The sequence below is a fragment of the Strix aluco genome, chromosome 2 (genome assembly GCF_031877795.1).
Source record: "Strix aluco isolate bStrAlu1 chromosome 2, bStrAlu1.hap1, whole genome shotgun sequence".
NCBI classification, from domain to species: domain Eukaryota; kingdom Metazoa; phylum Chordata; class Aves; order Strigiformes; family Strigidae; genus Strix; species Strix aluco.
Genome location: NC_133932.1, coordinates 44,114,297 through 44,129,103, shown reverse-complemented (window position 1 = coordinate 44,129,103; position 14,807 = coordinate 44,114,297). Strand labels below are relative to the sequence as shown.

The 14,807-nt window shown below is 34.1% G+C and overlaps 1 protein-coding gene across 1 annotated transcript in view; it reads right to left on the bottom strand.

Moving 5' to 3' along the window:
- Nucleotides 1-14,807, bottom strand: part of CFAP47 (cilia and flagella associated protein 47) — a 347,392-nt gene that overhangs the window by 184,760 nt on the left and 147,825 nt on the right. The window contains exons 43-45 of the mRNA XM_074816879.1: nucleotides 13,058-13,166; nucleotides 11,958-12,184; nucleotides 4,561-4,741 (exon numbers count right to left, since the gene is read on the bottom strand). Of these exons, the coding sequence (XP_074672980.1) occupies nucleotides 4,561-4,741; nucleotides 11,958-12,184; nucleotides 13,058-13,166 (517 nt within the window). The remainder of the gene's footprint in view (nucleotides 1-4,560; nucleotides 4,742-11,957; nucleotides 12,185-13,057; nucleotides 13,167-14,807) is intronic.

Genomic DNA, 14,807 nt, shown 5'->3' with positions numbered 1-14,807 from the left:
CTCTGGAAACACACACATACAGAGATGAGGCAAGACAGTCAAAGTATTTCTATGGATGCTTTATCCAAGTAAACCAGCAACTTGGTAGTTTGGTGAAGCATGGAGCTGGTTTTGGATGCTATTTCTCTGTTGCTTAACATCTGGAGCCATTATTTTAATTCCACTTGATATTTTAGCCTTTTCATTCTTTAATAACACACAGCTAAGAAAAAGGCAATTTATTTCCATGTTAATTATGCCTAAAACGAGTTTCTAAATGCTCAATCCACTACTCTTTGGTTTATAAAGCATTGAAGTTTTACTGTAAATTACCTTTCTCCTGAGCTATTTACAGGGATTGAATTATTTCCCAGGCTACTTCTGACGATCCAGAGAGACTAAAGCTCTTAAGGATCCTATTTGAGACAATGATGAACAATCACTGTGGTATGTGAAGTGATCTTCTTATATACCAAAATTTTTACACAGCAAAGAATTACAGGATACATTCTGCATATCATCAAGAGGAGCTTTAAGAGGATGAGGGTATTCAAGGTGTGGTTCAATGCACAGATGAGACCAAAGGATCTTTAACAGAGCTGGGCTGAGGATTAGACCATGTCCTTAGGCATTCTGATAATAGCAGATATACTAGATGATCTCCTTCCACATGCAGTAAGTACAGACTCCTTGGGTAACGTAACACTGACGCAGTATAGGGGCTGTGCTTGAACTGCTTGGCAGGCACACAGAATTCAAAGTGATTGCGGGGTTGTTGTTGTCCTAAACATTTTCTAGCACTGGAACATTTTTGTGGTTTGTCTTTTTCAAATTCTTTCAGAATTTCCATAAACTTCTTTCAGACACCAGACCCTTCACCTCTGTACTAGCTCATCTGCCAACACTGTGTGCTGAGACAAGACCATCTCCCCAATTCTTATGATGTTTCTAATTTATCTGTAGATCTCATTAGCCATTTCAGCATTAAGAGCTCACACTGAGATAATAATTTTGTGTGACTGACAGTCATTTTCACTAACAACTGTTTTCCAAAACCAGCCTCTCACCTGGTTTAGCATGCAGACTCTGTTCCACATACAGTACTACATGTTTGGTTGCACTAAAATACATAGTTTACAACTGTATAGCAATTCTAACTATTCTTTCACAAAATCTGGGTCATTGCTAACTCAGCAAAGACTTTGCATAATCTAAATTACTGATGAAAAGTAGTTAACACTGTCCAACAAGTACTGGTTCCTGAGGGCTCACTTTCTGATGACTCTCCAGTAACGAATTAACAACAAAATTTGCTACATCTATTATTTCAGTTCCATACAAGTATATGGTTTGGGTTTTGACCAAGATGTCATATTCGAAGTAAGGTAAACATATTGTATTTTTTTAATCTATTAGATCTGTAATACTGCCAAAAATGTAATAAGGTTATTTAACAAGATCTATTTTACAAGAAAATGTGTTGAGTGGCATTGATTTTGACCTTCTAATTCCCTGTTGGCAGAGTTCTTAAAATACTGGCCTGGCACTTTTTTTGCTACTGCAGTCTAACAAATTCTGATCCAAGGACTGATTTTAGTCAGTTTGCTTCAACCTTTGTTTTTCTTCATAAATCTAAGCACTCTGTCATTTAGTCAGAGAAGCAGCTACTCCCACCCTAAGGAAAGCTACCACCATGGCTAAAATACTGCTGCTTCTTCAGGTAATGAAGTTAAAATTTTCAGCTGAGACCAATGTTTTGCCTCCATCCACAGGAACACCACCTGGGGACTTCTGTCACAATATTAGATCTCCTAAGAGCCTGTAAATATTCCTGTGTTTCCTCATTAGCACAATAAATACACTGAATCAGCCGGCCCTGTCTTTGTACTGAACACATCTTTGTCTGTTTTCATGCTAACAGCTGGTTATCTCAGCTTCCCTTTTTAGCTGTTCTTTAACTCACCACCTCACTGAATTCACTACCAAAGCCCCATTTAGTTTTCTGCATCATCTTGACATTAGTAGTCCCTCATGTAACTATTTAAGTGTCCTAGAAAGAAAAAACAAATATCAAAAAGATTGTGTTCACTGTAGTATGATTTTGTTTCTGAATTTCCATTGCTTACTTCCCTCTTTCAGATACTTTTATAATTTCCTTTGATGGATAAAGAGGCAGTATTAACTAACAGTAAATTAACCACTTCCTTACTGTAATGTAGTTTCTTCATTACATTTTAGCAAATAATACTCTAAAATTTTCAAATATGCTCATTCACATTTCAACTTTTTAAATAACCTGAGAAGTTACTAAGCAACAGCGACCTGTCATCTGGTCAGTTAACAACCTTTGTTCTGAGATCATGATGGAGGTCTTATTATATACTTATCAGATTTTTGTGCAGATTTTGCTCTCTTCCCCAGCTGGTATTCCCCTATTCTACAGTGCAATCCAAAGAATCCCCTACACTACTCAACAAAGCCTTTATGACTTTTTTTTAGTTCACCTCTCCATCAATTACTACAAACACAGGCAATTATTTTTTAACTCGAGAACAAAAGGATTTTAACTAGGATTTAAATATCCTGTCACTCAAGAAATATTTCAACCTTCAACCTCTGTTACATCTACTCTACAACTTCTACTGACTAGTAGTCCTCTAGTCCCTCGTCAGGCTAGTCTTGCTTCTAATACTGCAATAACTATTGTCATCTTCCTAAAAATGTGCCTAGTGACACCCTAAAGTGTTTTACAGCACATCTAAGTAGAATGAATCTGTAACAAAAAGAGCTGTCAGAAATAATTGATAAGTTCCTTATTTTTATTCCAGAAAAGTAACAAAAAACACAACGGATATACCAAGTACGAAAACCAACATAAACCATGAAAGCACATGACTGATTCCAATGACACTTGGAGAAAGGAACTGAAGAAACATGCAGAAGGACTCTATTGATCAAGAAAAGAAGTGATGAAACAAAACTATGGATGGACTGACTATAATTCAAGCCTTTACTAAATTTGCTAAGAAAACTACTACCTACATTTTAAGTAGCAAAACCAAAATTATTTGTGTTGCTATCAGATACCCGTGGGACATTACATTAGCTGTGATATAACCATACACAGATACCCTAGCAGGTAAATATAAACACAAATTTTATCATAGAATCATTTTGGTTCGAAAAGACCTTTAAGATCATTGAGTCCAACCATTAACCCAACACTACTAAGTCCACCACTAAACCATGTCCCTAAGCAACACATCTACAAGTCTTTTAAAATCCCTTCAGGGATGGTGACTCAAACACTTCCCCGAACAGCCTGTTCCAGTGCCTGACAACCCTTCTAATGAAGACATTTTTCCTAATATTCAGTTAAAACCTCCCCTGGCACAACTTAAAGCCATTTCCTCTTGTCCTATCATTTGTTACTTGGGAGAAGAGACTGACACCCAACTCGCTACAACTTCTTTTCAGGTAGTTGCAGGTCTCCCCTGAGCCTCCCTTTTGCCAGACTAAACCCCACTTCCCTCAGCCACTCAAGATTTTTTAAGAAATGCAACCTAGAATGCTTTATATGTTTAAATAAAGCATTTAAAAAAAATAGCTGGTGAAGGAGAGATCAAAATGAAAACCAAGCAAAAAAGAAAGTAATTAAGATTTCAGTATAAAATTTCAGATACTAGAAAAATCAGAGGCAACAAAGACTGACCAAAGCTGACAAGATCACTCAGAAGGCTAATGCACAACTTTTCTCAGTGATGAGGGACAGGCAGAAAACAGCATACAATTAGTTGTCACCTCCCTCTGGCTGACAGGAGAGGCTGCAGTGCTAGGGCCTGCACAATAGGCCCTGAAACAAAGTTGACCTCTAGATGAACCTCCAACCAAACATTATCCATTATTAATGTCTGCTAATTAGTAGAATCTGTATTACCATTGGTGTTTATTATTAGTATCTGATCATTAACGAAATATGTATGCTCATTAGTGAAAGATGTAGCTTAGACAAAATATGATCGATAGCGAGGATGAAATGTTGTGAGAACGTATCCAACATTCCTTGTAGGGCCTTGTTCAAGGCTGAGAAACCAAGTGTTTATTTTTCTTATTGTTTATTTTCTGAATTACTTGGTTATATCCTTTAATTATTAACAATAAAATAAGCCTACTCTTTTCACTCTGAGTTTAACTGGCATCCTCAATCAGCAAAACAGAGGCAAACAAGAAAAGATGTCATATAACTGGCACAATTTGAACACAGATCAGTGATGGATGAGAAGTGGAAGTAAGAAATGAGCACAAATTCAGGATCTGTCAGATAAACAAACCAAACAAATTTCTCTTTTAGAGAAAGTCTCCTGTGGTTGTGTGCCTTTGAGAAAACCAGGGGCAACATGAAAGCACTGTTTTGAGCTAATAAAATAGAATTTGAGTAGTGATGACAAAGATAAGGTTGAGGACTCGATCAATAGTAGAACGGAGAGAAAGATCATTTTCTGAATCTATTTAGGAAAACCTTAAAAATACAGATTATCTCAGAAAAAAAATAAAAATAATCATATTTAAGACTATTCTTACCTGTTTGCTGAAGTGAAAGGTCTTTTGCTGATGGAACTTTCAAATTAACTCTGCTTGATGCCAATACTGGAATAGAGAACTTCTCAGGAACCTCAAAGAATTCTTGCATGCTCACTTCTACACTGTAATCCACATACTTCAACTCTGGTGGGAATTTACGAGGTTTCAGGAGTGCATGTCTCTGGAAGTGAAGGAATAATGTATACATACAAACAGTCATCTCGTAATAATTTCAGGTTAAGAAATGTAAAATTATACAGGTTTAAGCGTGTAATTCTAAAACTGAATTGGCAATTAGGCAAGTTATATAGAAACTGTTGAGAGATCCTTCCAAATAAAAACTGTCTAATTATTTTAGACATCATGCATTTGAACCATTCATTTAAGAAAAATGCATTTTTAGATTTACAATAAAATCACCTCCTACCCAGAAACCACTCTGCAAGTGTGGTTTATAACTATTCAGGGAAGGCAAGAAAACAGCATAAAAAACATGGAAAGTAAAACATATTTTGCATCAGATGTAGACAGATGTTTCTTCTTTTACTTCATAAAGTTTCTGAATAAAAAAAGCATAAAAAGGAAAAATTATTTTGATATTTTGCAAGGGATAACTATATAGTTAGCTGAACTCACTTTGATACTTTAATGTCAAAACTATATTTTAGAAATCAAAGCATTTAGAATTTATTTTAGAGACAAAGAAGCTCCTCCTCTGGATAAAAAGCATTGCTAATCAACACCATGAAACATATTAGTAAAGGATTAGCACAGTACGTAAAGGCAAACTCAAAACAGGCATCTAAACCTTAATGAACTGAATCTGACTCTGGTAAAACAGCATTACAGAAATAATCCAATGATTTAATACACTACTTGCTCAAAACTGCCACTTTCAGTCCAATAACACAGTATAACTGTAATGCTTAAGATTAATTTTAAGTTGAACAAATTTAAAATCTGAAACCAGTCACATCTTTTTTTATAGAAAAGCCTTTGAATTAATGACTATTGGCAATTATCTTGAAGCAAACCTAGGGAGCAGATAAATACAGAAATGTTCAGTTTGTGCTAGGAAAACTGCTTAATTCTCAAAGCGTATTGGTTTAAAATAATGCCAGGACAGCAGGTGTCGCAGTATGTATTGCAATAGGACAAAGAATGGAGAATTCATTGTGGGAATTCAAAAAGACAATTTAAAAGGAAAGTTGGTTGTTCTTAAGGATTACTATTTAGGGTAATATGGTCAAATTACTGTTCAGATCAACTGGGTTGGGGTTCTGTCTTGGGTTGGTAGTTTGTCTCTTTTTTCTGTTTTAATACAAAACTCACATTCCCTTGCCAGTTTTAGAAAGCAGACATATGCTCTGCCATTGCTTTGTTTTGCCCATTAATCCATCCATCCAAAGTGTCGATACGGTGTTAAACACAAAATACATATGGAATTTGGGAACCGGCTAAACTTTAGTTGCTAATATAGTTTTTTGGCACAATAAATACAGAAAGAGATTGCTATTCAAGATTCTAATTCTATCAAAGACAACTGGACAGATGTATGTGACTAAAAAAACACTCATCAAAACAATATGTTAACATACTTTTTTTTTTTTCCCCTGTATTTGCACCACTTCTATGGTGCAAATATAATTTACAGAAAGGACAAGAAGAATTGTTATGTGAGTTGAAAACCTGAACTCACTATTTATTAATTTCTATCATGCAAGACTGGAAGTTCACTGATAGTACTTTCTCTCTGACACACACACAAAATAAATTTAAAAATCAATAGGTGTTAATAATGCAGTGCTATAATAATATCAAGTTCTATTTCTCTCTGATAGGATTGAAATGACAGAAGACTTTGCAGTGGGAAAAAGATATTTCATTCTCACTTGTACTGAGAAGTTCCAAACCAAAAGAATTACACATATTTACCAGTTTAAATTTGACTTTGATCTTCTGCATATTCAAATATGAATTTATACCTACATCTGATTTTGGTAATTAGATTATTTTCCAACACTGAAATAAAAATTCAACATGATTAAAAACTTTTGGGAAGTTTTAATTGACAAAATGATTGTAAGATGACCTTTTAGTGAAGGACTGAACATATTTAAATTATCCTGAAGAGATATCTTATGATTTAAAAAATCACTGAAGTACTTTATTTTAAGATCCTTGTTCATGCTATCTCATTTTTAAAGATATGTTGGGAAAAAAGACAGCTGGTTAGTATTACATAGTCTATGAACATTTCAAATATTTGGTGGTACCTTGTCAAAGATTAAAGGATGAAAATATTTTTAATGAGAGACCTAGATCTTTTTGAAAGGGGAAAAAGAAAATCCTGCAAACACACACAAGACTAAACCCTGTTGCCTCAAAAGGTAACATTTCAAAGAAAAGAAAAAATATCCAAAACAATTCAGATAAAAGTTGCAGCTGCTCTCTTCCTTTTTAGTATTTTTCAGGGCAGCAAAAGTTAAACAGAATGTAATATTTTTTAAGTGATTACCAATTGCAGGTCTAAGGCTGCTGTGCTACAATTAAGAGAGATTCCAACATGTACTACATCAATGTAATGGTTCATGATATTCCAAGCATGGAAGTGTTATTACCAGTTAAGAACAGTATTTGCATTCAGTTCCCAGGATTAATTTCTTTTTTATAATAATTTTTCAAAAAAGGATTGGAAAGTATACAAAACATCAGAATTAAACTTGATATTTTTCAAAGACTGACTGATTTTCCAAGGTATTTGTTTTTAAATTTATGATCTGCACTTGGGTTCTCAGCCTTGAACAAGGCTAAGCAGAACCAAGGGACTCTCTATCTACTTGGTTCTGTTCCCACAAAGTTTCCAACAAGACCAGACTCCTGGTTTCTCAGCCTTGAACAAGAATGGCAGATTCTGTTACAGAGTGCTGAGGCACCTTACTCTTTCCTTACATACTAGTGTTTTCCAAACTCTAATTTAGCCCCTTCCAAGAATTAATTAATTAATTGAAAGATCTTCCCTTTGAGGAATTAACTTCTAAAATGATTCATCATGAATAAAAGAATTTTATGATCTCAATCTCTCAGAATCCCTGTGATCAATCATGTTTTCCACTTCCCTTAATCCCATATCAAAAGACAAATGATGTAATATAAAAGACATTGGTCCCACATATAACTTCAATAAATTGAAATCTGACCAGAGATCCTTTCGTGAAAAGTTCATTCCCATTCAAACATATCTAATGTAACTTTTTAATTACAGTATCTTCTCTCTTCAACGACACCATGATTCCTTCTGAAAAAAACCCTCACCTGTATTTAAAAAAGCAAACCGTTCAAATTGAGTTTACAACTTTTCCATAATCACATGAAAGATCACAAAATTCTTCTTGAATCGTGGGGGACTATGAAGAGCACAAACTTGGAAGATCAGAGCTGGACAGATGAGATTCTGTCACATCAGCCAACCAGCGGAAGCCATAGCTTCAAGTGCACAAGGTCTCATTTTTCATTGATCGAAACTAAAACTCATCACCATCACCATGATGTACTAAGATGAAAATACTCAATGTTGTCTAGTCACATGGACAGCAGGATAGAAAGAAAACGCACAATGTCCTGACTGTTGGAATATAGCTAAGGATACAGAGATCTGGTGTCCATGCTCATATGAGCCATGCTTTTGAAGTGAGGTAAAATGAAGCCTAAGTAAATACTTTTTACAGCTTAACTATGAGGACACATCTGGACAGAGTGGAAAGTGCAGGCTTTCATTTTGGGATTCTTGCAGAACAGGACTTCACTTCCTTTCCTATCATAATGTCTAATTATACAAGGAGATTACCATCATCTCTGACTATGAAGAAAGAGCCCTGTATCTAGAAACTGGGTCTAATTTGTGCCTGTTTAGGTAGATTCTAGAAAAAAGGAAAACTGAGGCATGTTATTTTGAACTTCACTTCACTGACTGGAACACCCTTCCCCTTGCATACCCCAGTGAATGAATTCTCATCATTCTGTTATTTCTCTCTTTCTTTTATTCACTTCCCTCTATTTACCAGCATTCGCAACTTCAATCTAAAACAGTTATGTTGTTCTTTGGATGTGATGTTGGACGATATGGTGTAGGGAAGAACTTTGTAGAGTAGGGCTGATGGTTGGACTTAATGATCCCAAGGGTCTTTTCCAACCTGAATGATTCTGTGATTCTGCTTCCACATTTTCTCCCCTTTCTTTCCAGACAGATACCCTTTTTATTGTTATCTATGTTCACCTAAACTTCCCACCTACAGCTTTCTCTTATTGGTCATTAACAAAGGCAATTTGTAATTATTCACAATAATGCCAGTCCCAACCTTAATGGTGGCAGAGAGTTCTATCCTATATTCCCTTTGCTACTACCTAAAAATGCTTTAGGATGAATTGAATTAATGAAATACTCAGGAGGTAAGAAATTAACATAACTGTATACTTAAATAAAATTCAAAACTTTCCTAACATTTTTCATTACAAACAATTAAAAATTCACAGTCAGAAAACAGGTTGTTAATTAGCTTCTGGGGTTTTATGCCTTGTATATATTTATAGGGTGTATACTAATAGAGTTAAATAGCATAAGGCTACTGATTTTAATCTCTCATTTTCCTTTAAATATTGAGATCTGCATCTTTGGATTCCTATTGCTTTAGCATCCTTGCTTCCTATCTCTTGATTACTTAACATCTCTAAGTGCTTTATTAAATTTTGATGCTATTTGGTTTCAAATTTATTTATTTTTTAATTATACCAAAATTTAAGCACAAAAAAAAAAAAAATCCATTAACAAATGGTTGGAATTGTGTTGGCAGTAGAGGTTATTTTTGGGGACAGGGAGGGAGATGGCAGGTTAACTACTTAATCTTGCTGCTAAGTAAATCATTCAGTACCTAAGACTGTAAAACAAAGTATTAAAACTCTATTTCTAGCAGAATAGTTTAATGAGTTGGTTTTAACCTAATTTATAAAGTAAAAGATAGAAATAAAGATTTAGCTAATATTCTTGCTCCTTTTCACTGAATGTCCATTTCCAAGCTCCTCAGACTTGTTGACCGTCAATTCTGTACTCTGATTGCATGTTATCTAATACTAGCCCAGTAGTAACACCATTTAGCACAAAAACCGAACAGGATAAATAGGTTCTGGTCAGCACAACAACTTTATGGGAAAGAGAACAAAACTCATTTTTTTGTAGTAATTCTAATCATTAAAGTCAATCACAATAGATCTTTGTTTCTTACCGCAAGGAAAAGAAGCAGCAAAAACATAGTACAAAAGTAGCTAGGACTTTCAATTATGCGTACAGATGGGTTGAGTAAAAACATAGAGCATGAGTTACTGAATACACATATCCAGTTTGTCTCCAACAACACAGCCTACCTTTATTACTGTCTTCTATGTGATTTAAGTAAACATGAGTAAGATGTACAGTTTAATAAGAATGGAAATCATGCAATTATTTAGTTATGTATTCTTCAATTTGGCAGGCAAAAAATGGACCAAGCAGTAATAACATAAGGGCATTTTCCATTCTGTCCATCCATTATATAACATAATTATACCTGCAAGAAGTGAGTGGAAAGGTGGAATAGAAATCAAAAAGAGAGTAACAGATTTCCAGATATTTTAGATTTATATGTAACGTACAACATATGTACCAAAGGGTTTAATGAGCCTAAATAATTCATCAAACCATGGGAGCTGTGGATGGGATTTTTTTTGTGGTGGTGGGGGGGCAGTTTAGACGATGAACCTAAAACCATACTTCAGCTTCAAATTTAATTGCAGAACATCAGCCCCCCTCAAAAAACGTTTCTTCAGTTAATGCCACCAGAATTTCTATATTGTCACTTTTATATGGATAGTGAGTAAGAATTTATAACAAAAAGTTATTAGGAGCTCTTTTCAGAGTTTAATCTGCATAGTGGTTTACCATATGGAGATATTTTGAATGTGTAAAATCTTTTCTACATCAGTATATAGCAGAACTTCTCAATTTTATTTCGCATAACCAACTATAAGACTTCCTGTACATGGAGCAAAATACTTCTTTCTGCATATTAGTTTCACTTCTCACATGATAAATTATTCAGTGTTAATAGCCATCATTATGTATTTTATGACTAATCTAATTGTCCTCCACTCTTCTACAATACATGTAATTTTAGAACTCATATTAGATCTTAGCATACCTAGTGTTACAAAGAGTGTTCCTATTATGTTCTGTCTTGATTACATCCACAGCTTCAGAGCAGTCAAGTCCTTCGTCAAGTATTTGCTAAGTGACTGTGATATTAAGGGACTTCAATTATGAAGAGTTTATAAAATGTTACCACAGCAGTGGATTAGCTATAATCCAAAAGGAAACTATTTGAGTCTAGATTACATGGTTACAATTCTAGTCCCACACAAACATGTACAGATTAAATCTATTTATATTACTTTTTAAATTTCTCTGTAAATAAAAGGGATACATTCAGCAACATCAAGACACCAGGGAAAATTCTCTTCCTCTTAGTACTGGGAATCATGTAGCACTGGGAACCATACTCAGGGAACAGTCTAACTGGAAAACTGGAATAAAACAGCTGCCCAGCAATCTGTCCGAGGCCAGGTAACTTCAGGTTCACAAGGCAAATTAAAACCCAGAGCTCAGCCATCATCCATAGAAGGTTACGTTTGAATTCTACATGAGAAAAAAAAAGCTTGCTTATTTGGCAATATTGCTATTATAAATTTATTCACAAGTACTAATTGAATGTTTAACAGACTACCTTGGGAGGACTTTTTGTTTCTAGATGTTGAAATCTTGGGAAAATATGTCTAGGTAGGAATGATGTATACACAGGGAGCTATAGCTTATAAGGAAATTTGTGGTTTTCCAAAACTATTCTGTATTGATTGCAAGACAAGAAAAAGTTTTTCCTGCTCTTTGACTTATTCTCAAAGTCTGTTGTTTAAAAAAAAGAAAAAAATCCTGTTTGAGAATTTTCATTTCTTACAAAAATGTGCATAAGCAAGGATACTAATACATATATCTATTACATAGAGTATGAAAGTTTTTTAATCAAAGGGTATTTCTCAGAAGCTAACTGAAGTAAAATATTAATGCTCTTTTTAACTGCAGCAAAGATTTCTTAAAAGAAGCACTTCTTAATAGCATGGAGTGAGGAAGCAGCTTTGGAATCAACATGTAAAATACTGCAGCATCTGAGGGGAATTGGGAATAGTAACTGGCAGATTACAGAATGTGTGAAAAAAACCTGTAACTTCACACTATTTTCTGAAACTTAAAAAATTCAATCCTACAAATCAAGAATAACTAAACAACTGTAGTAACAGATTACTATGTTTCTCACCTCTACTCTGGACAGCCCTAACAATGCAGTTGCAACTCGAACACTACTGCTCTGCAGGGTCCCTGTGATCTTTCTTCTTTCATATTCAATAGTTGACATCTGCTGTTGTGCAGCAATGGCCAGAGCTTTCTCTCTTGACTCATTGATCAATGGAATCCTCAGATTTTCTTCAAGAATCTGAGCAAGACCACATTTCAAATATAAAACTGGCTCTACTGCACTTGGACCTGTTAAATAAAAAAAAAATAAAAAAAAAACAAACAAAACCCCCACATTTATCAGCTGCTAGTGCAACTGCAGAGAGTATTTAAAATCTCTAATCTCCAAATAAAAGACAGAATACAAAATTATTTTAATGTTTAGTTACATGCTATTATGCTAGTACATGTTATTTACTGCAGTAATATTTTTTTTATTTTTAATGAGGAAATAAAAATTAACACATATTGAAATTCAAACCAAAAGTTGCTTTAGATAGTTAATAATAAAATCCTAGACTTTAGCGTTACTACTATGACAGTAATGAAAGTTTTAAAAAGTCTTTCTGCTACCTACACAACACAGCCACTCTTTTACCCCTCTAGATGATGTTGCATCCCCTCTAAAAGAAGCCACCAGTAATTATTTCAAATAATAGATACACTGTTTCTGAAATAGGACTGACAGCAGTTTATCACTGACTGTTTGGTGGCAAAAGTATTGGATTTCCTGTCAAATCACAACACTACATACGAAACTCATGTGTTTTAAAACTAGAAAAATTATAGCTAAAGATGACTTGTCCTGGTTCATCTGGCTACAAGCTATATTCTGAAGGAGAAAAGAAGAGAAATTATGAAAAAATATTTATGTAGACTATGTTGAAAAGAATATAAGAAAGTTGAAGAAGACAGCTAACAGCCAGCTGCTGCGCTGAAGAGAATGAACTGGACAACATTAAAATAAATATCTGATAGTTACACTGTAATATCTTTCTTACACACAACTGCTTTTATCAGATGTATTTAATTAACTTTAACAAAAATTCATGGGAACTAAAGAATATTTGCAAAAGATAATCATTTGCTCTATTTTACTCTTCTCCATTCTGTTCACTTTACCTTCTAATGTACTGCTAACATGCAAAACATTAGGACTATCCATTGGAAGCAATCCTGAAGGCAAAGGTATATCACCTGTCCCCTCTATCAGGTATATGATTTCTCCAATCTGAAACACAAGAACATACACATCCACACAATTCAGAGCAAATCATGCAGAACAGAGGGTAAAATATTAAAACTAAACCCAAAGATATTCTAGTAATACTTAAGATCTGACTTGTGAAATAATTTACATATTTGGGACATGCATTATTTTAAAACTATGTTTAAATAAAATAGAATGATAATTTCAAACACTTGAAGTACTTTTAATTGAGACTATTAAATCTGAAAAATCAAGAAATTTTAGAGTTGAATCCTTTCGAACTCCTCATATAATTTAACTGAATGAGGACACCCTGACCCATAAATTCAGCCATAAACTGAATTCTAATTATGTGCTATAACTACATATAATTTAAACATATCCACGAGCTTACTTCTTTGCTCTTCACTGCTAAGAACTTTTTTTAAAAAAAAATTTACAGTAATTTTGAGCCATTAACATTTTTCTAGAAAGCAAATAATAGCAGAAGTCAAAAAAGAGCATCATGTATGAATTCTCCATTAAGAAGAAATGAAGTTAACAAATCTTAATTATTTCATCAAAAATAATGGAAAACCTACAGAAGCTTGAAAGTAAATATAAACATGACCTAGAACAAAGGAAGACAGTAATTTGTCATAGAGGAAATGATAAACTAATTGACAGAGAAATAACACTTTGAATCATAGATGAAACAAAAAAATAAGGTGCAAATGAAAGACAGAAATGAGTTTTTTAAAAAGTACTCCAAATTATAAAGGACACAGTCAGAACATCCCAAAACTAAAAGATATCTAAATTAGGTACCTATATATCTATCTGAACTAGGCAGGAGGTTTAATAGATATACTAATTGCTTTGATAACTTCTTTTTGTTTACACGAACTTTTTAGGGACAGCGGTAGCTTCCACTGATTGCAAGGTAAAGGATCAAACGCTGCCACAACAGCTGATATAATCTGCACAGAAGGTCATCTCTTTATTTCCATAAACCATATTCTGCAAAATTCTGTCCTAAAAATGCATATTCTGTCTTTTATTCTTCATTCCAGATATGAAGGAAATAATTTATTTTTATAATTTAGTCCATCTGCCAACTAATGCAATATTTTCCCTTTAATATTGGTCAATAACATAAGACAAGCCTGATCTTTACTTCACCTTTACTCATAGTTTTGTCAAATATTTATGTTAAGCCTGAAAACTGCAATTATGTTTCTGACCCAGCAGAAGGAAAGCTATTCAACTTTGATGGTATTTTCTCCCCTAACTTGATTCAAGAGTTCAGACAAATCTTCCTTGAGAAGGATTAAAGCAAAATTGGTTTCACTTACACAAACTAATAGCCACTCCTGGGAACCAATTTAAACAGGAATTATTCCTGTTTGACACAGTGATTTGGCTCCATAAGGACTGTTAACAATCTCACAGCATATACAACTAATTTCATTAAGGTACTGGTTGCTAGGATGCCATTCTACTATTAATTACTTTTCTTGTCATTGTTGACATTAATATGCTTACAGGTAGGAACAAACTTCCCCATTTCCCTCTTTGCTTTGAAGAATTCTTGCTTTTTGATCTCCATAGAACGTAAATCCTGTTTTCTTGCTGCTGAGTTTTTTCCTGATGCTTTGGAATAGAATGGGTATTTTACTGTAT